Source organism: Podarcis filfolensis (genome assembly GCF_964270895.1).
Source record: "Podarcis filfolensis genome assembly, chromosome: 10".
Classification (NCBI taxonomy): Eukaryota; Metazoa; Chordata; class Lepidosauria; order Squamata; family Lacertidae; genus Podarcis; species Podarcis filfolensis.
The window spans coordinates 37,336,472-37,355,070 of NC_139612.1; the positions used below are offsets into that span (position 1 = coordinate 37,336,472).

Below are 18,599 nucleotides of genomic sequence, written 5' to 3' on the forward strand. Positions count from 1 at the left end.
AACAGGCATTCAAAAGCATTGCTACCTCTAACTGTGGAGGTAGGGCATAGTCATCATGGCCTGTAACCACTGATAGCCCTCTCCTCAATGAGTTTGTCTAATCCTGTTTTAAAGACTTCCAAATTGGTGGCCATCACTGCCTCCTGGGGGAGTGTGTCCCGTAGTTTGACTATGTGCTAAGCGCAGAAATCCTTTTGTTTATCTGTCCTAAATCTTCCAATGTTCAACTTCATTGGATGCCCACAAATTCTAGTGTTATGAGCAGAGGTTGGATGGCCACCTGTCATGTATGATTTAGCTTAGATTCCTACATTGCAGGGGGTTGGACATGGGTGGCGCTGTGGTCTAAACCACTGAGCCTCTTGGGCTTGCCAATCAGAAGGTCGGCGGTTCAAATCCCCACGATGGGGTGAACTCCCGTTACTCTGTCCCCGCTCCTGCCAACCTAGCAGTTTGAAAGCATACCAGAGCAAGTAGATAAATAGGCACCACTCCAGCAGGAAGATAAATGGTGTTTCCATGTACTCTGGCTTCCGTCACAATGCTTCATTGCACCAGGAGCGGTGTAGTTATGCTGGCCACATGACCCGGAAAGCTGTCTGTGGACAAATGCCAGTGTCTTCACCTTGAAAGCGAGATGAGTGCCGCAATCCCATAGTCGCCTTCAACTGGACTTAACTGTCCAGGGGTCCTTTACCTTTTACCTTACTAGGAGACCCTCTGGGTCTCTTCTAACTCTACAATTCTAGGATTCTATGAGTGGAAAAAACCCTTTTCTCTAGCCACGTTCTCCTTTCCGTGCATATTTTAAGAAACTTATATCATGTTGCCTCTTACTCACCTTTTCTCTAAACTTAAAAAGTAAGCCTTGAAGTAAGATTCAGCTGCCAGTCCAGTTGTGGAGGGGTATGTTATCTTGCCCTTTGCCTCAAGTCATCCCCATGAGTAGTCTAACCATTGTTGTCTTCTCTGATGTAGGTCTGGTTCCAAAACCGAAGGGCGAAGTGGAGAAAGAGGGAACGGTACGGGCAAATCCAACAAGCCAAAAGTCATTTTGCTGCCACCTATGACATATCTGTTCTACCGAGGACTGATAGCTACCCACAGGTATTTAATATAGCAAAGCTCTGGTTCTTTAACTGCAAGCTCTCTGTGTTGACACTTCTGAAATCGACTCATATTTTGGCCATCGTTGGCACCCAAGCCAGAGCCACACGGGGCACTTTGGCGTGTACCATGGGGTTCTTGCATGGAAATCTGTCACATCCACTGGGGAGAGAGAGAGTAAGCTCAAGATGTACTTTCTAGTTTGAGAGGAACTCTGATCTTCCTTCCTGATCTGAGGCCAAGAAACAGCCCTACATGCATTAAAATGAATGGGAGAACCCTGCATGTCAGGGGAGCTGAGCTCCATGTGTTCATTGGAGTTTCTCCAGCTGTAAGGAGTTTCAGTGACTAGGATGATTGCTTCCTAATTTGTAGGTATGATTTAATTATAATATATATTAAGCGTTTTAATAGAATTTCTAGATGAGTACAAATTCTTGAAAGGCAACCAGATGGTAAATGTGTTACACTTATGATCAAACCATTGTACAATTTTGCTCTTTAGATTCAGTGCATTTGTTAACTATTAGAAGAAATCTAACCTCCTGTAGTATGATAAGACAGTATTTCTAGTTGGGGTTTTTTTTTTTGGCAACTTATACTCTGCTTGACTAAGAATTCTATAAAAACAGTAATTGCAGCCAACCATCTGTTTTCTTTTTATCCCTTTCTGTGCCCGACCGTTAATTGTATAATTTTATTTTCCTTAATACACATTTTTTATTCCCCCCCCTTCGTAAATGTCACAAGGCATTGTAATCAGAGCAGCTGAAGTGTTCACAAAGATAAACAAATAGCTGTTGGAATATTGTGGGAATGTATTCCTATTAAAAAAAAGACAGTTTGGAGGAAATTCATTAAACTCTTTCCAAAGTCACAAAGTTGGATAGCTAGTAAAATGTCAGGCACTTGCTATTTGCCTGGCATTTGAACCATTTTTCTCTTTGGCCAATTTGGCCAATTTTTCAAGGTGATTTAGGCCCTCTCACATGTTGTAAAATTAACCAAAAGTTAGCTACCTCACACTAAAACAGAATTTAACTTTGCTGTAATCGTAAAGCTAATGTTGCGGCTTTATTATTGTTTTTTAAAGTCTGAAATACATGAGATTTACTTCCAAGTAGAAGTATTTAGTCTGGGAACACCAGTGGGGAAAATGGCAGCACAGTTGGTGGCAACTGGGTGGAACTTGCCAAACAGCAGGTGACTTTGTGATCTCAGTGTGAGCTTTGAAATTTAGCCTGCAATCCTATGTCCTCTTACATATGTATATCCACCTTACTTCAGAGTAGGCATGTATAGAATTGCACAGTTTGCTTGATTTCCTGAAATTTCTAGGTGTATGTATATTCCCCCTGCCACATGTGTATACTAGATATGCCTGGGGGCTGGGAGTAGGAAAATTCCTACGGGCTCCACTGTCCCTAACATCTGGATGTTCAGTGTTAGTGTGAAAGAGACCTACATGTCTACAACTGTGTGTACGTAATCAGGATCCCTGCTGTGTATGCACACTAATGCTGAACACTGGGATAGAAGACCAGCATCTGCAGTATCACTCCCTCTGCCATCAGTGAACATGTGGCAGAGCGAGAATGCATATGCATCCATCTTATATGTTATATAAATCACAGCCTGAATTAGCAGCAGCCAACATAGCAGATTGTCAGAGTGGCTGGGTGAGCCACTCTCCAAAAGCACCACCTTTAAGGAACCCAAGTGAACTTTAGGTTACATTTCTGCAACTGGGCAATGCACGGAATAGCTCCCCATGTATTTAAATGCAAAGTGGTTATTTGAGTGACCGGCCTGGGGCTATTCAACAGGCTCCAAGTCCAAGAACAGGGACAAAGAACCTGTGATCCTTGAGAGAAATTGTTGGACTACAACTCCCATCATCTCTGATCAGTGCCCTTGCTGGCCGAGGCTGATAGGAGCTGGGACTTGGGAATGTCACAACATCTGGAGGGTCACAGGTTCCCCATTCTTCTCCGGGCATCTAGGCAGTCACTGGGATCCAGTTCATTTATTCATTTGTTCATTCATTCATTCATTCATTCATTCATCATCTGTTGAGTACTTAGTAGGAAGAGCAGGTGCCCTGTAAACTAGGTCCCAAGGTTCTGGGCACCTGGGACATTGCCACCAGCTTGCTCAGAGGTGCCACAGGTGTAAGGAGTTGTGGGACAAATCCTTTCCAGAACACTTGATCTTCCTACTGAACACCTGGACACTCAAAAACTACATTTCCCATGATCTCTAGTACGTATGATACTGTTTTTCATGATAATGATAATGATAATGATAATAATCATTTAATTTAAAAAACAATTATTATAACATGCTTAACATTCTTAGGAGCTGTACAAAAAAACAAACAAACAGCTTATAGATGTCAAAACATGAGTTGCTTAAAGTTCTGGATCTCTCAGTCTCTCAGTTGCACTCTGTCTCTGTGTGTTTCCTTCTCTCTGTGTTGTTGGCATCCATCTCAAGACACACACACACACACACACACACACACACACACAATAATAGACATTGAATGGGGCCACAGAATTCAGAGTTGTTGCTGTGATTGCTGTCAAGCATTTAAACACTTGTGATCACAGCAGATCTATTTAAATTAACAGGCCTAGCTTAGTCATATTAATTCATTTCAATGAGTCTACTCAGAATAAATCTTAGTTGAATTTCACTTATTATTATCTCATTTTCTTTGGGTGGCCTACAAAACCAAAAAGATGTGCAAAAACAATCTCAGCACAAATAACACAGCATTAAAGAACACCAAAACCAGCATGAGTGAATAACGGTAATATAATAGCAAATGCAAAGAAATTTGTGCCCAGATCTAAGTACACTAAAAAGGTAAAGGTAAAGGTACCTCTGCCCGTCTGGGCCAGTTGTGACCGACTCTAGGGTTGCGCGCTCATCTCACTCAAGAGGCCGGCAGCCGGCGCTGTCCGAAGACACTTCTGGGTCACGTGGCCAGCATGATGAAGCTGCTCTGGCGAGTCACCACCAGCGCCGCACACGGAAATGGCGTTTACCTTCCCGCTATAAAGCAGTCCCTATTTATCTACTTGTACTTAGGGGTGCTTTCGAACTGCTAGGTGGGCAGGAGCTGGGACTGAACGACGGGAGCTCACCCCGCCACAGGGATTCGAACCACCGACCATACGATCAGCAAGACCTAGGCGCCGAGGTTTTATCCACAGCGCCACCCGCGTCCCTCTAAGTACACTAAAAGCATATAATTAAGGGCCCTGTGAGAATGTGCTCTTAAGTGAAGACGTTCAGGAACAATTTCTGTTATTTTATCTGTTTATGCTTGTGTGTCCATCCTTCCTCCAAGTAGCCAAGCAATAAGTCAGATGGAGAAAACGGCATCCCAATGGCGACCTAGTAAATGCTGTGGCATAGGAGAGAGTGGGATCCAGAGTTCCTCTCAGGAAGGGCTGAAGGAACTGGAAGGGAGCCATAGCTCTATGGCAGAGCAACTGCTTTGCATGTAGAAGGTGCCAGATTCAATTCCCAGCATCTCCAGGTAGGGCTGGGAGAGACTCCTGTCTGAAACCCTGGAGAGCCACTGGCAGGCAATGTAGACAGTATGGAGCTGGATAGACCAGTGGTCAGAGGCAGTTTCCTGTGTTCTCAGGGAATCTTTGCTTGAGTCTAGGAAACATGGGTAGTTGCAGAGAATCAAAAGTGGGGGAGGAGAAGCCGAGTCCCAAATCCCTGAGTTTAGCAAGGGGTTGTGGCAGTGGGAGCTCTAGATCCATCTAGGCAGAGTTCTCAGAATAGCACAGTCAGCAGCAGCATATTTCACTTAGATCACAAAAGCCTGCAAAGTCAGTGGTTTGCTGATTCTCATCATGACATGCCTTTGTATTTAGCTTGTATTTAGCTATATCTGAAAAATATTTAGATCCTGCAGTGCCCTGGCCTAAATGGGATCTTCAAGGTGCCATTAGTCTAGCTCAATATTGTCTGAAGGGACGCAGGTGGCACTGTGGTCTAAACAACTGAGCCTCTTGAGCTTGCTGATCAGAAGGTCAGCAGTTTGAATCCATGCGATAGGGTGAGCTCCCATTGCTCTGTCCCAGCTCCTGCCAACCTAGCAGTTTGAAAGCATACCAACATGAGTAGATAAATAGGAACTGCTGCAATGGGAATGTAAACGGCGTTTCCGTGTCCTCTGGCACTCATCATGATGTTCTGTGCACCAGAAGCAGTTTGGTTATGCTGGCCACATGACCTGGAAAGCTTTCTGCAGACAAACGGCGGCTCCCTCACCTTGAAAGCGGAGATGAATGCTGCATCCCATAGTCAAATTCGACTGGACTTAACCATCTAGGGGTCCTTTACCTTTTACCTAATATTGCCTACACTGCCTGGTAGTGGCTTTCCAGGATTTCAGGCAAATGTCTCTTCCAACCCTACTTGGAGACCCCTGGGATTGAACCTGGACCTTCTGCTTGCAAGGAAGATGCGTACGACTGTGCTATGGCCCTTCCCCATTTCCTGGTATCCTGATCTTCCCAGGTCCTTAAGTATACATGCAGTCTCCATGGATGCTAAAGGCTCCCCACTGCCAAAGAGACTGGGAGGAATGTGCAACCTGAGATGTCAGGCTAGATCCATGGTCCTGCAGCCCTGTTGCCCCAGCTGTTGGCTCTTCCTTCCAGTAAGCCTGAATAGGTCTTGTGTCACACACACGGATGTCACAGGGCATGAGTTTCTTAGTAGTGGATGCTGATAAGAACGCCATTTTGACTTGTCCAAAGGGTGGCAGAGCCCCATTAGGAACATGGTGTTGAATTGCTGCAACCTCTCCAGTGTTTAGTTGCATGATGTGACTTCATGGTAAGGGTATTGAACTAAGTAGTGATGGGGTGGGGAGAGAACCATTTGTTGAGCTCTTTGGAGGAAAAGCTGGACGGAAAAAATAATGATAAGTAGATCTTAAAGAAAAATGCACTGAGGAAGGTAGGTGTCAGCAGCTGGAGGAACCTGGGCCAAATCTCCCTCACTGAGAGATACCATCTACTGACCCCAGAGGCAAAAGCGTTGTGATGAAATGGGCATTAGCAAGTGACTGGAGGAAGGTAGAAGTTGAGCTGCTGCTCTTACTCCTCACTCCTGTTCAAAGTGGCTAAAGCAAGAAGATGACATCTCTCCTGAAAAGGGCAAACAAAACAGAATAGCTGGCTTTGTGTCATCAGGGACTGGGGAACATGCTCATCTAGTTTATGTGCACTGGAGGAACGGCAGCAAAAGAGCACATGCTTTGAAGTAAAAGGACTGAGGATCAGTTCTTGGTGTCTCCAGGTATGGCAGGAAAAGGCTTCAGACTGAAGCCCTGGAGAGTAGCTGCCCATCAGTGTCAACAGTATTGAGCTAGATGGTCTGACTTGGTAGACGGCATTTTCTTGTATTTGATGTATTTAGCCAATGGCAAAGTTCCCAACAGTGGGGCAACTTTGGGGGCTCCTGATTCACAAAGCAAGGGTGTGAGGAACTATATAAATCTGCATGTGCTATTTGTTAAACCTTGCATCTTAATTCCACATAGGGGCCCTTTATGACCAGAGCGCACATGGGGGACTTCCATTAGCAATAATCAGAGTTACATGCTCAAATTAAATACTCCATATGGTGCATATTACACACCACATGGCATTTGACTAAAATATGTTTTTGTTCTGCACAAAGCTGACAAATAGCCACAGAGGCGCCCCATCCTTCTTGGAACCAACCATTCTGATTTGTGCTGACCACAGCCCTTTAGTCTGGGTAGGGTCATACAGTGAATATTTTGCACAGCACCCGTCCCCCGAGACTACTCATATTGCATAACACTTGACTCTGCAAGACACACAGGCTACTACTTTCATTTTAACTTCCAAGTATGTACTGTATAATGTGCCTTTGCATCATTAACCCCCTTTGCAAGTTTTGTTAGGAGACACTGAGCATCTATCTATACACAGTCAGACCACTGGTCTATCTTGTTGCTCAGGGGTGGGGAACCTCCTGTTTGTGTGAGAAATATGACCTCCCAGGCATCTCCATGTGGCCCATGAAGCCATTTTGGGCAAGTCACAGCCACTTGCTATACATCCAACATCATACATGATGGGTTTCAGAGGTTCAAAGAGCAATATAGGGCTCTTTGCAACAGGGCTTTCATACAGCCCTGTGCTGTGTTTTGAAGTCCTGACAACCTGGGCATCAAATCCCAGTGTGAACTGATGTCATAGTGACATCAGGGGTTTGACAGGTGGTGGTAGGGAGATGAACATGTGGCTCATCAGCCAGAAAAGTTTCCCCACCCCCGTTGTAGCTCTTAAGACCCTACCAACCCCTCCACCCACCCCTATTGCTTCCTATCAGGGATTTCCCCCCTAATGCACCCAGCAGGGATTTTCTTCAGAAAAGCCTCAGGGGAGGAAAGGGTTTAATTCCCCCCCCCCCCAATTCCTGCAGTGATCCTGCTCATTATTAGTCCTGCCCCTCCAACAGCAGATGCTATTTGCTTTGCTTTTCTTTTATAAAGAAATGTGTACATTAAATGTGTGCGTTTAACATCAAGCCTGGCTGGTCCTGATTCCTGGTCAGAAGAATGGCAGAATCCTCAGCCTGTGTCATACTGAAAGGACCTTTCAGGAGATACAGCATAACATAGATACATGGGAAGGGGTCATACATCTAACCTCTAACTTAAGAGACTCCTTTGGATGAGTGGGGCAGAGCCCAGGTGCTCAGGGGTACAGCCTTGTAAACAGTGGCAGAGCCAACAGAATCCAGATTCTGATGTTCAGCAAGCAGAAAGGAGGAAGTAGAAAGGCATGGCAGCCGATGGCTTTGGTGGCAAAAGCAGTCTGGCAAAGCAAATACATATAGCACACACATGTGCAGAATAACTGGAGGGTAGTTAACATTTTGAACAAACAAACTAAAAATACATTGTATTTAAACAACTTTGACCATGTTGCTCCTAATTCACAGATGAGAAAACACTGAGGTACAGCAATATGCAACCATCCTAAGTTCCAATAGTGAATCCACATTAGAGAATTCTTTAAAATAAGATATGCAGAATGTTTTCCCCTCACCACTGAGCATCTGCAGCCTCACCCTATGCTCCTCCTGTGTTCTCTCCCCCCAACCCCTTTCTTGACAGGGTCTCTCCTTCCTCCAGCTGAAGCAGCCTGGGAGAAGCAGAGTGTACTAGGATCTAATTTATATTCAGAAATTAGGCTTTGGGAAGAAAAACCCACAACAACAACAACAACAACAACAACAAAGAAGCAACCTACCATGCTAAGAACTGGAGTGGATATTCTTTCATTTATGTAAATTTTCTGATCATCTCTCAGTTGGTTATGGGTCCCTGTTTCAGTTTCCCCTTGGTTGATTGATGCCCTGCTTGCAACTCCAGTTATCCTGCATTGCTAAATTCTGCAGAGAGAAGGGATGTTCAACATCTTCAAAATCGCCATAGTTGTATCACCGTCAACATTTTCAGGAGGCTGCAGTAAAAGTGACATAAGCAGGAGAAGTTGGCAGTCAGAATACCATTGGGGTTAAGTGTCTGCTTTGGAATGCATTTTGCACATATCATAGTTATACTCTGCTTGAAAGAGCTGTCCATCCATGTTTAAGGCACTTCAAGAAAAAGGCAGAGAATGCTAACTATTTAAAAGAGGAGAAACTGAAAGCACTGCACAGTTCAAGGGCAAGTCAGGACTGTGTACACATCATACGTTTAAAGCACATTAACCCCCTTCCCCGAATCCTGGGAACTGTAGTCTACCCATCACAGAGCTGTTTCTCACACCCTTTGGAAACTACAGTTTCAATGTTTTTTGGGGGAAGGAAGTGTGTTTTAAATGTGTAGTGTGTACATAGCTGCAGTTGAGAGTCTGCAGTGGTAACAACAAAAAGTGGTTATTGTATCGGCGACATTTTTAAAGGGCCATAGCTCAACAATACTGTTAAATCTGCAGTGCTAAGAATGGAGATAAGCCTCTTTGATGTTAAAAGAGTAGCAGCTAAATTGGACTGGAGATAAGCTTTTTAAAGAGCAGAGAAAGGCTTTTTGTGCCTGCTGGCTTTTGAGGAATAGGCAGAAGTTTTTTTCCTGTGTTCCTACAGAGGTAAGGTAAGAGATGGAAAATGTTACCTGCAAAGGAAAATGCTACCTGCTAGGTACTACAGCGCAAAGAGAGAAAATAAACTCTGAAAATAAGATCTCTGATTTTAGTACTGCGGTGCTTAGTGCTAAGACTGGAGCTAAGAGATCCTTAGTGCTTAGATCAGAGATAACCAGGGCTTGGAAAGTTTGTTTTTAAAAGGCCCATCCTTTTACAAAACAAATAGTTCATGTCCATCCAAATTTATAACGTTTTACAGTTCATTAAAAATTAGTATCACCCTCCCCCCCTGCATTCTGAATGTTACAAAGCAATGTGCTAAAGTTCAGGGTTCAAAAGTAAATCTAAACCAAATACAAGTAAAAAGAAGTCTGACCGACAGAATGGCAACAGATGAAGCTTTCCCCATAATTGTATTTTCATACTAGAAAAGACTTATCCTGTTTAATTTCTGTCTGTCAGACAGCTGTTAAAAGCTTTGTGCCTGTACTTGTGCTTTTTGCTGCAAGCTGTTGGAAGTCAACTTTGTTCAGCTGCACTAATTCATTCCAAGGGCTGGAGATAACAGATCTGTGCACTTGACAGGCCAAATTCAGAAGCCTAATTAGTATAAGTTTGCTAGTGTTTGCCTATTTATATTGTCCACTAGCAAATATATCAATTAGCGCTAAAGATATTGTAGTTGATTTAACCGAATAAGGCTGCAATCCTTATATCCACTTACCTGGAGTAAGCCCAGTTGAATTCAGTGGGACTTGCTTCTGGGTTGGCATGTATAAGATTGCTCTGATCAAATGTATCTAAATAAATGTGCAAGTTACCACAACGTAGGTGGCCATCTGAGATACTGAAGGAGGTGATAATTTACTAGCTAATAAGAAAAATGACTGCCTTGTCAAAAGGAAAAAAAAATCTTTAATATTTTCTGTTTCATTCCTGTTATCATAACAGATAGGAGCCAAAACAGCTTCACGAATTAATATGTGCCCTCACAGATTAAAGTTACCTCTGTCTATTAATCAACTAAAATTGTAGTTGATTAATGTGTTTGCTAATTTGATTGAATTTTACAGTGCTTCCACCCCACCCCCACCCCCACTGCCACTCACACACATGTACTATAGTAAGGAAAAATATTGAAGGGCTCTTTAGTGATTTCACAGTAACCACAAGAGCAAAACTCAAGATGTTTGTGATGTTAACAGAAACCAGAGATGAGATCTATGTATAGGCTTATTCAGAATCGCCTTGAATTGCCTTTTATATACTACACAGATCACAGGAAAAATATTTTCTTTAAATTCAAGTACTGTCTCCTTTCTGCCCTACATTCCAGGAGAAGCACTGATGTTTTCTACGTATTGTAAAACAGGGCTGTATTTATTTTTAAAATTCCAATATATATTTTACACTTAGGAATTTATTTAGTGAAACTTAACAGCATATATCTTGTTAAACAGTCAACCTGCTGCAAATCTTTACCTATCCACTTAAAATAAAAAATTGCTAATTTGAGGAACAGAGAATTAGGCTTTTAAGTAGTGCTGTGAAACAGACAGGATCACAACTTTTAAAGTTACACCACGCTCGCAAACCAAGCAACAAGAGTTCTGCTGGATACCCTTTTGTTATCAAATTTATGATTGCATATCCCTCAAGTAAAGAAAAGCTAAACAACCTACTTGCCAACTTTATAAATTTTCAGTTTTATTTGCTTGACATGACTTTTGTGGTTAAATTCTAGAATTTCAAGACAAATTAAAGGGATAGGCAGATGATGAAACATGGGAAAACATTTGCCTGGCTGAACTTAAAGCACACATTGCTACAGGAACTTTTGGCCCTTTAAGGATTTAGTCCCCTTTTACTTCGGCATGAAAATAATTTGGTCCACTGATCCATTTTCTTTCCTTTTAATCCTCCCTTCACATGCTTCCAGCATCTTCCCATTGTTCCTTGGCACTCCAAGTATCCCACTTGACAAAAACTTGGGATGTAACATTGCTGGAGGAATCACGTCATATGAACCTAGGAAAGCTGCTTTCACACCACGTTGGGCCAATGGTCCAATTTGTTCAGTGTTGTCTACACTGACTGATATCTCCAGGCAGAGCTGGGAATGTTGTTGCTGTCCCCACCCCCACCCCAGTCTGAAATCCTTAGAGCCACTGCTGGTCAGGATGGGGAAAAAAATACCAGGTTAAATAATGCTAGATGGGCCTGTGGGCTGTTCCTATGAGACTGCAAATATCCAACGTCAAAAGCTTTCTGAAACAGGATTTGTAGGCTCTGCACCTGTGCTTTGGAATCCCAATCATGCTAGAAGAGTCAGATTTTGGTCTTTCAAATTCCAGCGGTGCTCTGTGGCTCTTGCCTTCTGTTCTGCTTAATTCACTATGTCATAGTTGCAATGCCCTATAGAGACCCCTCAGTTCAGTGCCCAGTTTGGTGGAGCTGGTCACACTGCCCTAATGCCCCCAAAGCCCCGTGGGCTGGGGTGGTATGTTTGCAGAGGCCATCTCACCTTTAGCTAAATATGTTGTGGGGGGCACTACTCCTTTGTGTGGGAGACTAGGAGGGCAGCCTTTCTCAACCTGTGGGTCCCCAGATGTTGTTGAACTACAACTCCCATCACCCCTAGCTTGCAAGGCCAGAGCTCAGGGATGATGGGAGTTGTAGTCCAACAACATCTGGGGACCCACAGGTTGAGAACCACGGTAAGGTGACCCTGGCTTGGAATTTTGTTCCCCCCCCCACCCGAGACAATCTGCAAAAACAAAGGCTTGAGGGCATATTTGTCCTGCCACAACTGTAATGAATCTGTGTTGTTTTGCTTTTAGACAAAATGACTTGGCATTCCTCCCACCCCTCCGTCCCCATTCACTCTTTGGTCCAGGCCTGGGTCTGAGGCCAGATCAGAGAGATAAGCTGTACTTTCGCAGCTCTGCTTGGACTTTTACAGCTTGCACCTCCATGCAGAGATCAGAATATAAGGTTGCAGCTGCACACATACCTAACTTTTTGAGCTAAGGAATGAGGCCCCTTTCATAGGCACACTCACTAGGAAAATAACGGGTAAGAACAGTTGCAAACATCCATCAGGGAATAAATGGTAGGAGGCATTTAGCTCCTCATAAAGCAAAAATTTAACTTGGAGAAGATTTGACACAGCAGTAAAGTACACACTATTTCTCTTTCATATATCCTTTAAAAAAAATGAGGAAGGGCTCTTAAATTTTTCCTTTTACTTTCTATTAAAAGCAAATCAGATTGATGAAGTAAAATTCCCATGGACTCTCAGAATATATTTCACTTTACACTTGCTTTCTTTATGCGATGAACAGAAATCCTCCGCACTGGTTTCAGAGCCTGCCTGGCAAATAATTCCCACAAAATTACAGCTCATGGTGTTTTCAGTTTGGGGAGTATGTGTGAATGTTGGTGCGTATGCATGTACCCACATTCTCATCAGCCTAATTTTATTTAGAAAACAACAAGGGTTCAAACCCTCACCCAGCCCTGAAGTCCATGGGGGTCATCTTGGGCACAGTTACTATATCTCAGTCTAGCCTACTTTATAAGGTTGTTGTGAGATAAAGCAGGGTGGGTAGTGGGAATGCATGCATCTTTTGTTCATTTGAGGAAAGGTCAGATAGAAACATCATTAAGCAATAGTAACAGGAGTGGCATGTGGCCAGATGCAAGACAGGATAGAAATGTGAAACTCGAATTTTGGTATGGGGATGAATTGGTTCCCCAGGAGCTGTGCCTGTAGGAGTGACTGGCATTCCAGGAAGCAGAGCATTAAGTCTAAACAGAATCACAGCACTAGTTCAATTGGATGAGGAAAGCCATTTAACTTAGGAGCATCAATATCATGTTCGAGAGCAACATTGCAAAATTGTTTTATTTTTGTTCTGCATGTCGAAAAGCAGCAGCAGCAGCAGAGAGGATACACGAGTAATTCTTGTGACATCTCTGCATGCTTACAGTGTCATGCACAATTTAGTCAATAAAGATGACTGGCAGAAGGTGTCCCACAATTTGACGTGATAGAGGTTTATAAGATGACAAATGGGGAGGAGAGCACAGACGGAACTTTTTCTCTCTCATAATTCTAGAACTCGGAGTCACCCAAAGAAGTTGACTGGCAGCAGGTTCAGGACAGACAGAAGGAGGTACTTCTTCACACTGTGCATAAGTAGCTTGTGGAACTCACCACCACAAGATGTGTTGATGGCCACTAGGTTAGGCAGCTTAAAAAAATTAAGGAAATTCATGGAGCATACTTCTTACTGGTTGATGTCTATAGTACCTCCACGAACCTCTGAATATCAGGTGCCCCAATGCAAAAGTCCAGAGGATCTGTTGGAGACTATTTGAAAAACAAGATGCTCAGCTAGATGGCTCTTGATGGCTCTTTTAGGTGCAAAGGGCAGAATTATGCATCTCTTTCACACTGAAAGATGCACAGTGAACTTCAACTCCCTGTACATTTGGAACTGAAAGGGAACTGTAAGAACAGTTTGGGATGTTGGATGCAGGGGTCCTCTAATTCAGCTGACCTTTGAGCACACAGGGCTTATTCCTAGAAGACAATCTGATGCCCATAAATCAGCTTCCATGGACACATTGCTCTCACTGGAGCCAGGTGAAAAGTTGGTTGTCACACAGTCTTGTGATTACAACCACAAAAACCCTTTCCCTGGAAACCTATCCCGTTTTGATTTTGAACATTTTTGTACAGGCCGTGCAAGGTGCTCCTAAACAAGCAAACCTTTGGACCCCTGTTGGCACCAGGTTTGTCATTTCCACAGATATAAACATTCTACAGTTACATGAACGGCAGATGTGTCACCCGATTGCCTGAAAATGGACCAAACGAAGCAGAAAGCTATGTTAAGGAGGGGGTGGCGGCGATTGTGCACATTTAATCTTCTTTGTTTCATATGTTCCAGATTCAGAATAATTTGTGGGCAGGAAATGCAGCAAGCGGTTCGGTGGTGACTTCCTGCATGCTTCCACGGGAGACCTCCTCTTGTATGACCCCTTACTCTCATTCGCCTCGGACAGATTCTGGGTACTCGGGTTTTTCAAACCATCAGAGCCAATTCAGCCATGTTCCCCTCAACAATTTCTTCACTGACTCTTTACTTTCTGGAACCACCAATGGACATGCATTTGAAACCAAGCCAGAATTTGAACGGAGGTCTTCCAGTATTGCAGTTCTACGAATGAAAGCCAAAGAACATACCGCTAACATCTCCTGGGCCATGTAATGTAAGAGAATGTCCTTCTTTTTCAGAGTTCAGGCAAAAGGAAGCAGAAGAAAAACACCCACCCACCATCGTTTCTTATTTCCCATATTTAAAGGACCCAATCATAAGCTGCTGTGTGAAGAATTGCTACCGATCAGGAGATAGAAAGGAGCCCGCTTAAGCCAGATGCCTGATATGCTATTTAACAATCACATTTTTAAGCATAAACATGTAGGAGGACTCAAAATAGAACCACCATGTGCCAGTCTCCAGAAGCCCTCTTAAAAAATAGCCAAATATGTTGTACTGTACTGGTTGATGAAATATGATTGTAAAACCTGCAAAAAAGAATAAAACCTATTAAAGAAGCACATCTGCTATACGTTGCTTGGTGTCAATGCTGTGTCAATGCAGAATTCCTTATTCACAGTATAGCAGGAGGTCTTTGGTGGAAAATGCATTTGTTATGACAGTGCTGCAAGGGAAACATTTCAGCAAGCTGTGTAGGGAGTCCGACCACTTTTGGGGTATATAGGGGGTGCCAGGGATAGATAGACTCCAGAAAATCACCTTTCCTTTCATCCATGAGCAGGAGTGTTCTGTGAATCCCATGGGATCTCAGAATTCAACCCATAATTTATTTAGGAATGATACCTTTCTTACTTGTTTTGTACCTTCACCAGTATTAAAGATACCTCTATGAAGTTGTCCTTAATTATTGGGCATCTTTCTTTGAGTGAAACCCATATGTGTCTATCCAGAATGATGTCCTGCTAAATTCAATCCTGTTTATGTCTCAGAAAAGTAGGTAAAAGGATTGTGCAACCTTAATCTGTGTCCCAAGGCAAAGGTGGAGGATTCAGCCAATTTCAACCTGAGCTGAGCTGGAAAATGTTTGGGGAAGTCTGAAGCCTATCTGCTGCAGTTAAAACCGAGTTACAATTTTAAACTGACAGCAGTACACATTGGTGTGTGTGTTTTGAGTTTCAGTGATGGCTGCAAGGACTCAAAGGAAAACTCCCACTGATTTTTTTCAGCAGGAGAGAGAGATGGAGAGCAAGAGAGAGAGAGAGAAACTTCTGTTTCTGGATGACATGTCAGTGCCTCTGAAAGATGAAGGAAGAATTAAAATGTCAGCAAACATTCTGAAATTTCTGATAGTAAAAAAAGAGAAAAAGAAAAAGAGAGTATGTGTGTGTTGGTGATGAAGGGAGGTGGGGAGGAGGAATGAAGAAAAATACTTTACATCTGGCAAATTGCTATCTGCTTTGATTTATTTCTCCTCCCTTTCCCCTGCCACATTCCAAGCTCCTTTGGATGAACGAAATGTTAGCCTCTTTGAAAGAAGCACTCATGCTCCCAAGTTCATAAAGGCAAACTCAAACTTAATTGAAATAAAGGAAGGCTTGAGACTGAGACTGAGTCGGACAAGATTCGGTCAGGCCTGCTCCTGCTGGCATTTTCCTCACAACCCCAAACTTGAGACAGGAAGTGAGAGGAGTTCATGTGCAATAAAACTACCACCTGGATCCAATGGGTGTTTCTCTTACTGTTTAGGACCCTCTAGACTGATATGTTTTCTCTTGTTTCATATGTTATATTTTGCAACATGTCAGGGGCATAATTGGTAGTGGATTTATACTGGGCCATCCATCCATCCTTGCCCTTTATTAGTTGTTTTGTGAGGCTTCCCCAGTGCCATCACATTGTTGCCATTTGGAAGGGCACTCTTGTACAACAAAAGTGGGGCACCCTCCTCCCCAAACTTGGAACATTTGTGGTATGAAAAGCTACAGGATTTCAGCAGGAAGTTATGAGACATGCACTTATTGGAAATGAAACATTATGTCTACCTCAAAACTTTTTCAGGCATCCAACAGAATTGAAGGCAAGACCAGGTGTAACTGCTCCAAAACTACCACGAACCCATCATCATAAATGTACAGTTGTACCTCGGCTCCCAAACTCCTTGGAGGTCGAACGTTCCAGCTCCCATGAAAATTGGAAGTGATTGTTCCGGTTTTCAAATGTTCTTTTGGAAGCCGAATGGTCTATGGGGCTTCCATAGCTTCCGATTGGCTGCAAGAGCTTCCTGCAGCCAATCAGAAGCCATGCTTTGGAAGTCGAACGTTTCGCCAATTGAACGGACTTCCGGAACGGATTCTGTTCGACTTCTGAGGTACGACTATTTAGTGAAAAGGATGTCTGGAGGGGCCCTCAGTGTGAAAGGCATTCCAATATTAATTTAAAAATAAATAAATAAACATCCTTTGTTGTCAGTCACCTGTTTGTGGTATCTCAAGGATCCATTTGCAAACTAGGCCCCCTCCTGAAAGTGCCCTGAATGAAAACAATAACACCAAGCACTCACAATCTACCAGGACCAGCACCACCACAAACAAGGACCACAGATTTGTTATTTTATTTTATTGCATTTATATCTTGTCCTTTCTCCAATAACTTCAAGGTGGTATACATGGTTTGCCCCCTGCTCCTGGTAAAAGCTCATATCAGCTGAGCTTTAAAATCTCAGAATCATTTTCCTGTTCAGATTTGTTAAAAATCATAGCAGCCCTTGGGTCAGGACGGGGGTCGGGGTCAGGTGAGTAATAACTCATGAGATGTCAGGGAAGTTAACCCTTCATTCAAAGAAACAAAAACCAGCTCAGGCTGAGTGAGCATGGCCACTCTTACCAGTAGATCTTGCCCCATTGAGGCAGTTGCAAGGACTGAAGGTCCTTGCTTTCCCACAGTTTCCTAAGTCTTCTCCTCCCCAGCAACCTGAGGCTCCTTCATCTTGTCTCTCTTTGCTCCACCCTCTTCATTCCTCTTCATGTTCTGGGAGACCAGGAGGGTGAAGAGCTGGCCATACAGGAGGGGAAGACTCCCTGGCTTCCTCAGCAGCCTGCCTGATCTCTTTATCTTGGCACTCCTCCTCTCCAATCTCCATTCCTGCCTCTGACTGCTCTCTGTCACAGCTTCTCCCTGCTCACTAAACCCTGTTACCTCTTCAGCTTCCAACACATCTTCCTCCCAGTCTGCTCCCTCTGACCGCTCATTGTAGTCCCACAACCAATCCACTGGCTCCGTGCCTTCCTCCTCTGGGGTTTCCTTTGGGGGTTCCCCAGCTAGTGCCTCCCACCACTCCTCTGTGTCTAGTCAGTCCATGAAACCTTGGGAGAACTACATCTCCCACAGTCCACTGTTACCCACAGGGCTGTCCCACCCATGAGGCAAAGTGGCTGGATCCACAGGGGTAGCTGATCTTGATGTCAATCTTTCTTTCCCTTGTTCCTGATGTAGATTTTCCCTCACCCTTTCTTCCATGGTTGGGAGGGAGGCACCATTTTGGAGTCTGGCTCAGGTGCTAAAATGTATTGGACCAGCCCTGGTTGCCCAGTTTATCAGGGCAATGGAGGTGGGAAAAAACACCCTTCTTCTCCTTTTGCCATCTGCTCTTTTAGAGAGTACAGTGGTACCTCGGGTTACATATGCTTCAGGTTACATATGCTTCAGGTTACAGACTCCGCTAACCCAGAAATATTACCTCAGGTTAAGAACTTTGCTTCAGGATAAGAACAGAAATCGCACGGCGGCAGCAGGAGGCCTCATTAGCTAAAGTGGTGCTTCAGGTTAAGAACAGTTTCAGGTTAAGTACAGACCTCCGGAACGAATTAAGTACTTAACCTGAGGTACCACTGTATACTTTAGAGCTTGGGTTGAGTAGCAACAGCTTTAGGGATGTGACAGAGCCAGGGGGGTATTTCTCCCCCTGACTCCTCAGATTGGCTAAAAAGAGAGAGACATGAGTTCTGTGTGTTTTCAGTAAGAACTTGTATCATTTCCAAGTTGATTTGGTGTGTGGCCCCCACCTGCGCACTAGTACCTGCTGAATTTCAAATGGTCACTCTAGCTTTATAAGACTGGCAATCCATAAATGTCTGCCATCCACCCAGGAAACTATGGATTTAGCAATCCTTCACCAGCCTCCCTAACTTCAGGCTTGGAGCTCTTGCCATTTTTTTAAGACAACCCGGTAAGTCAGAATGGCTTAAAAAACAAAAACAAAACT

At 43.7% G+C, this 18,599-nt stretch overlaps 1 protein-coding gene across 2 annotated transcripts in view; it reads left to right on the top strand.

Moving 5' to 3' along the window:
• The window catches only part of ALX1 (ALX homeobox 1), a 32,839-nt gene extending 17,952 nt beyond the window's left edge, over positions 1–14,887 (top strand). Inside the window, exons 3-5 of one of the 2 annotated variants that reach the window (XM_083573370.1) lie at positions 979–1,107; positions 13,391–13,447; positions 14,228–14,887. In XM_083573370.1, coding sequence (XP_083429496.1) covers positions 979–1,107; positions 13,391–13,447; positions 14,228–14,548 — 507 coding nt within the window. In that variant the 3' untranslated portion in view covers positions 14,549–14,887. The remainder of the gene's footprint in view (positions 1–978; positions 1,108–13,390; positions 13,448–14,227) is intronic. The other variant, XM_083573371.1, reaches the window with a different exon arrangement.
• Positions 14,888–18,599: the final 3,712 nt, after the last annotated feature.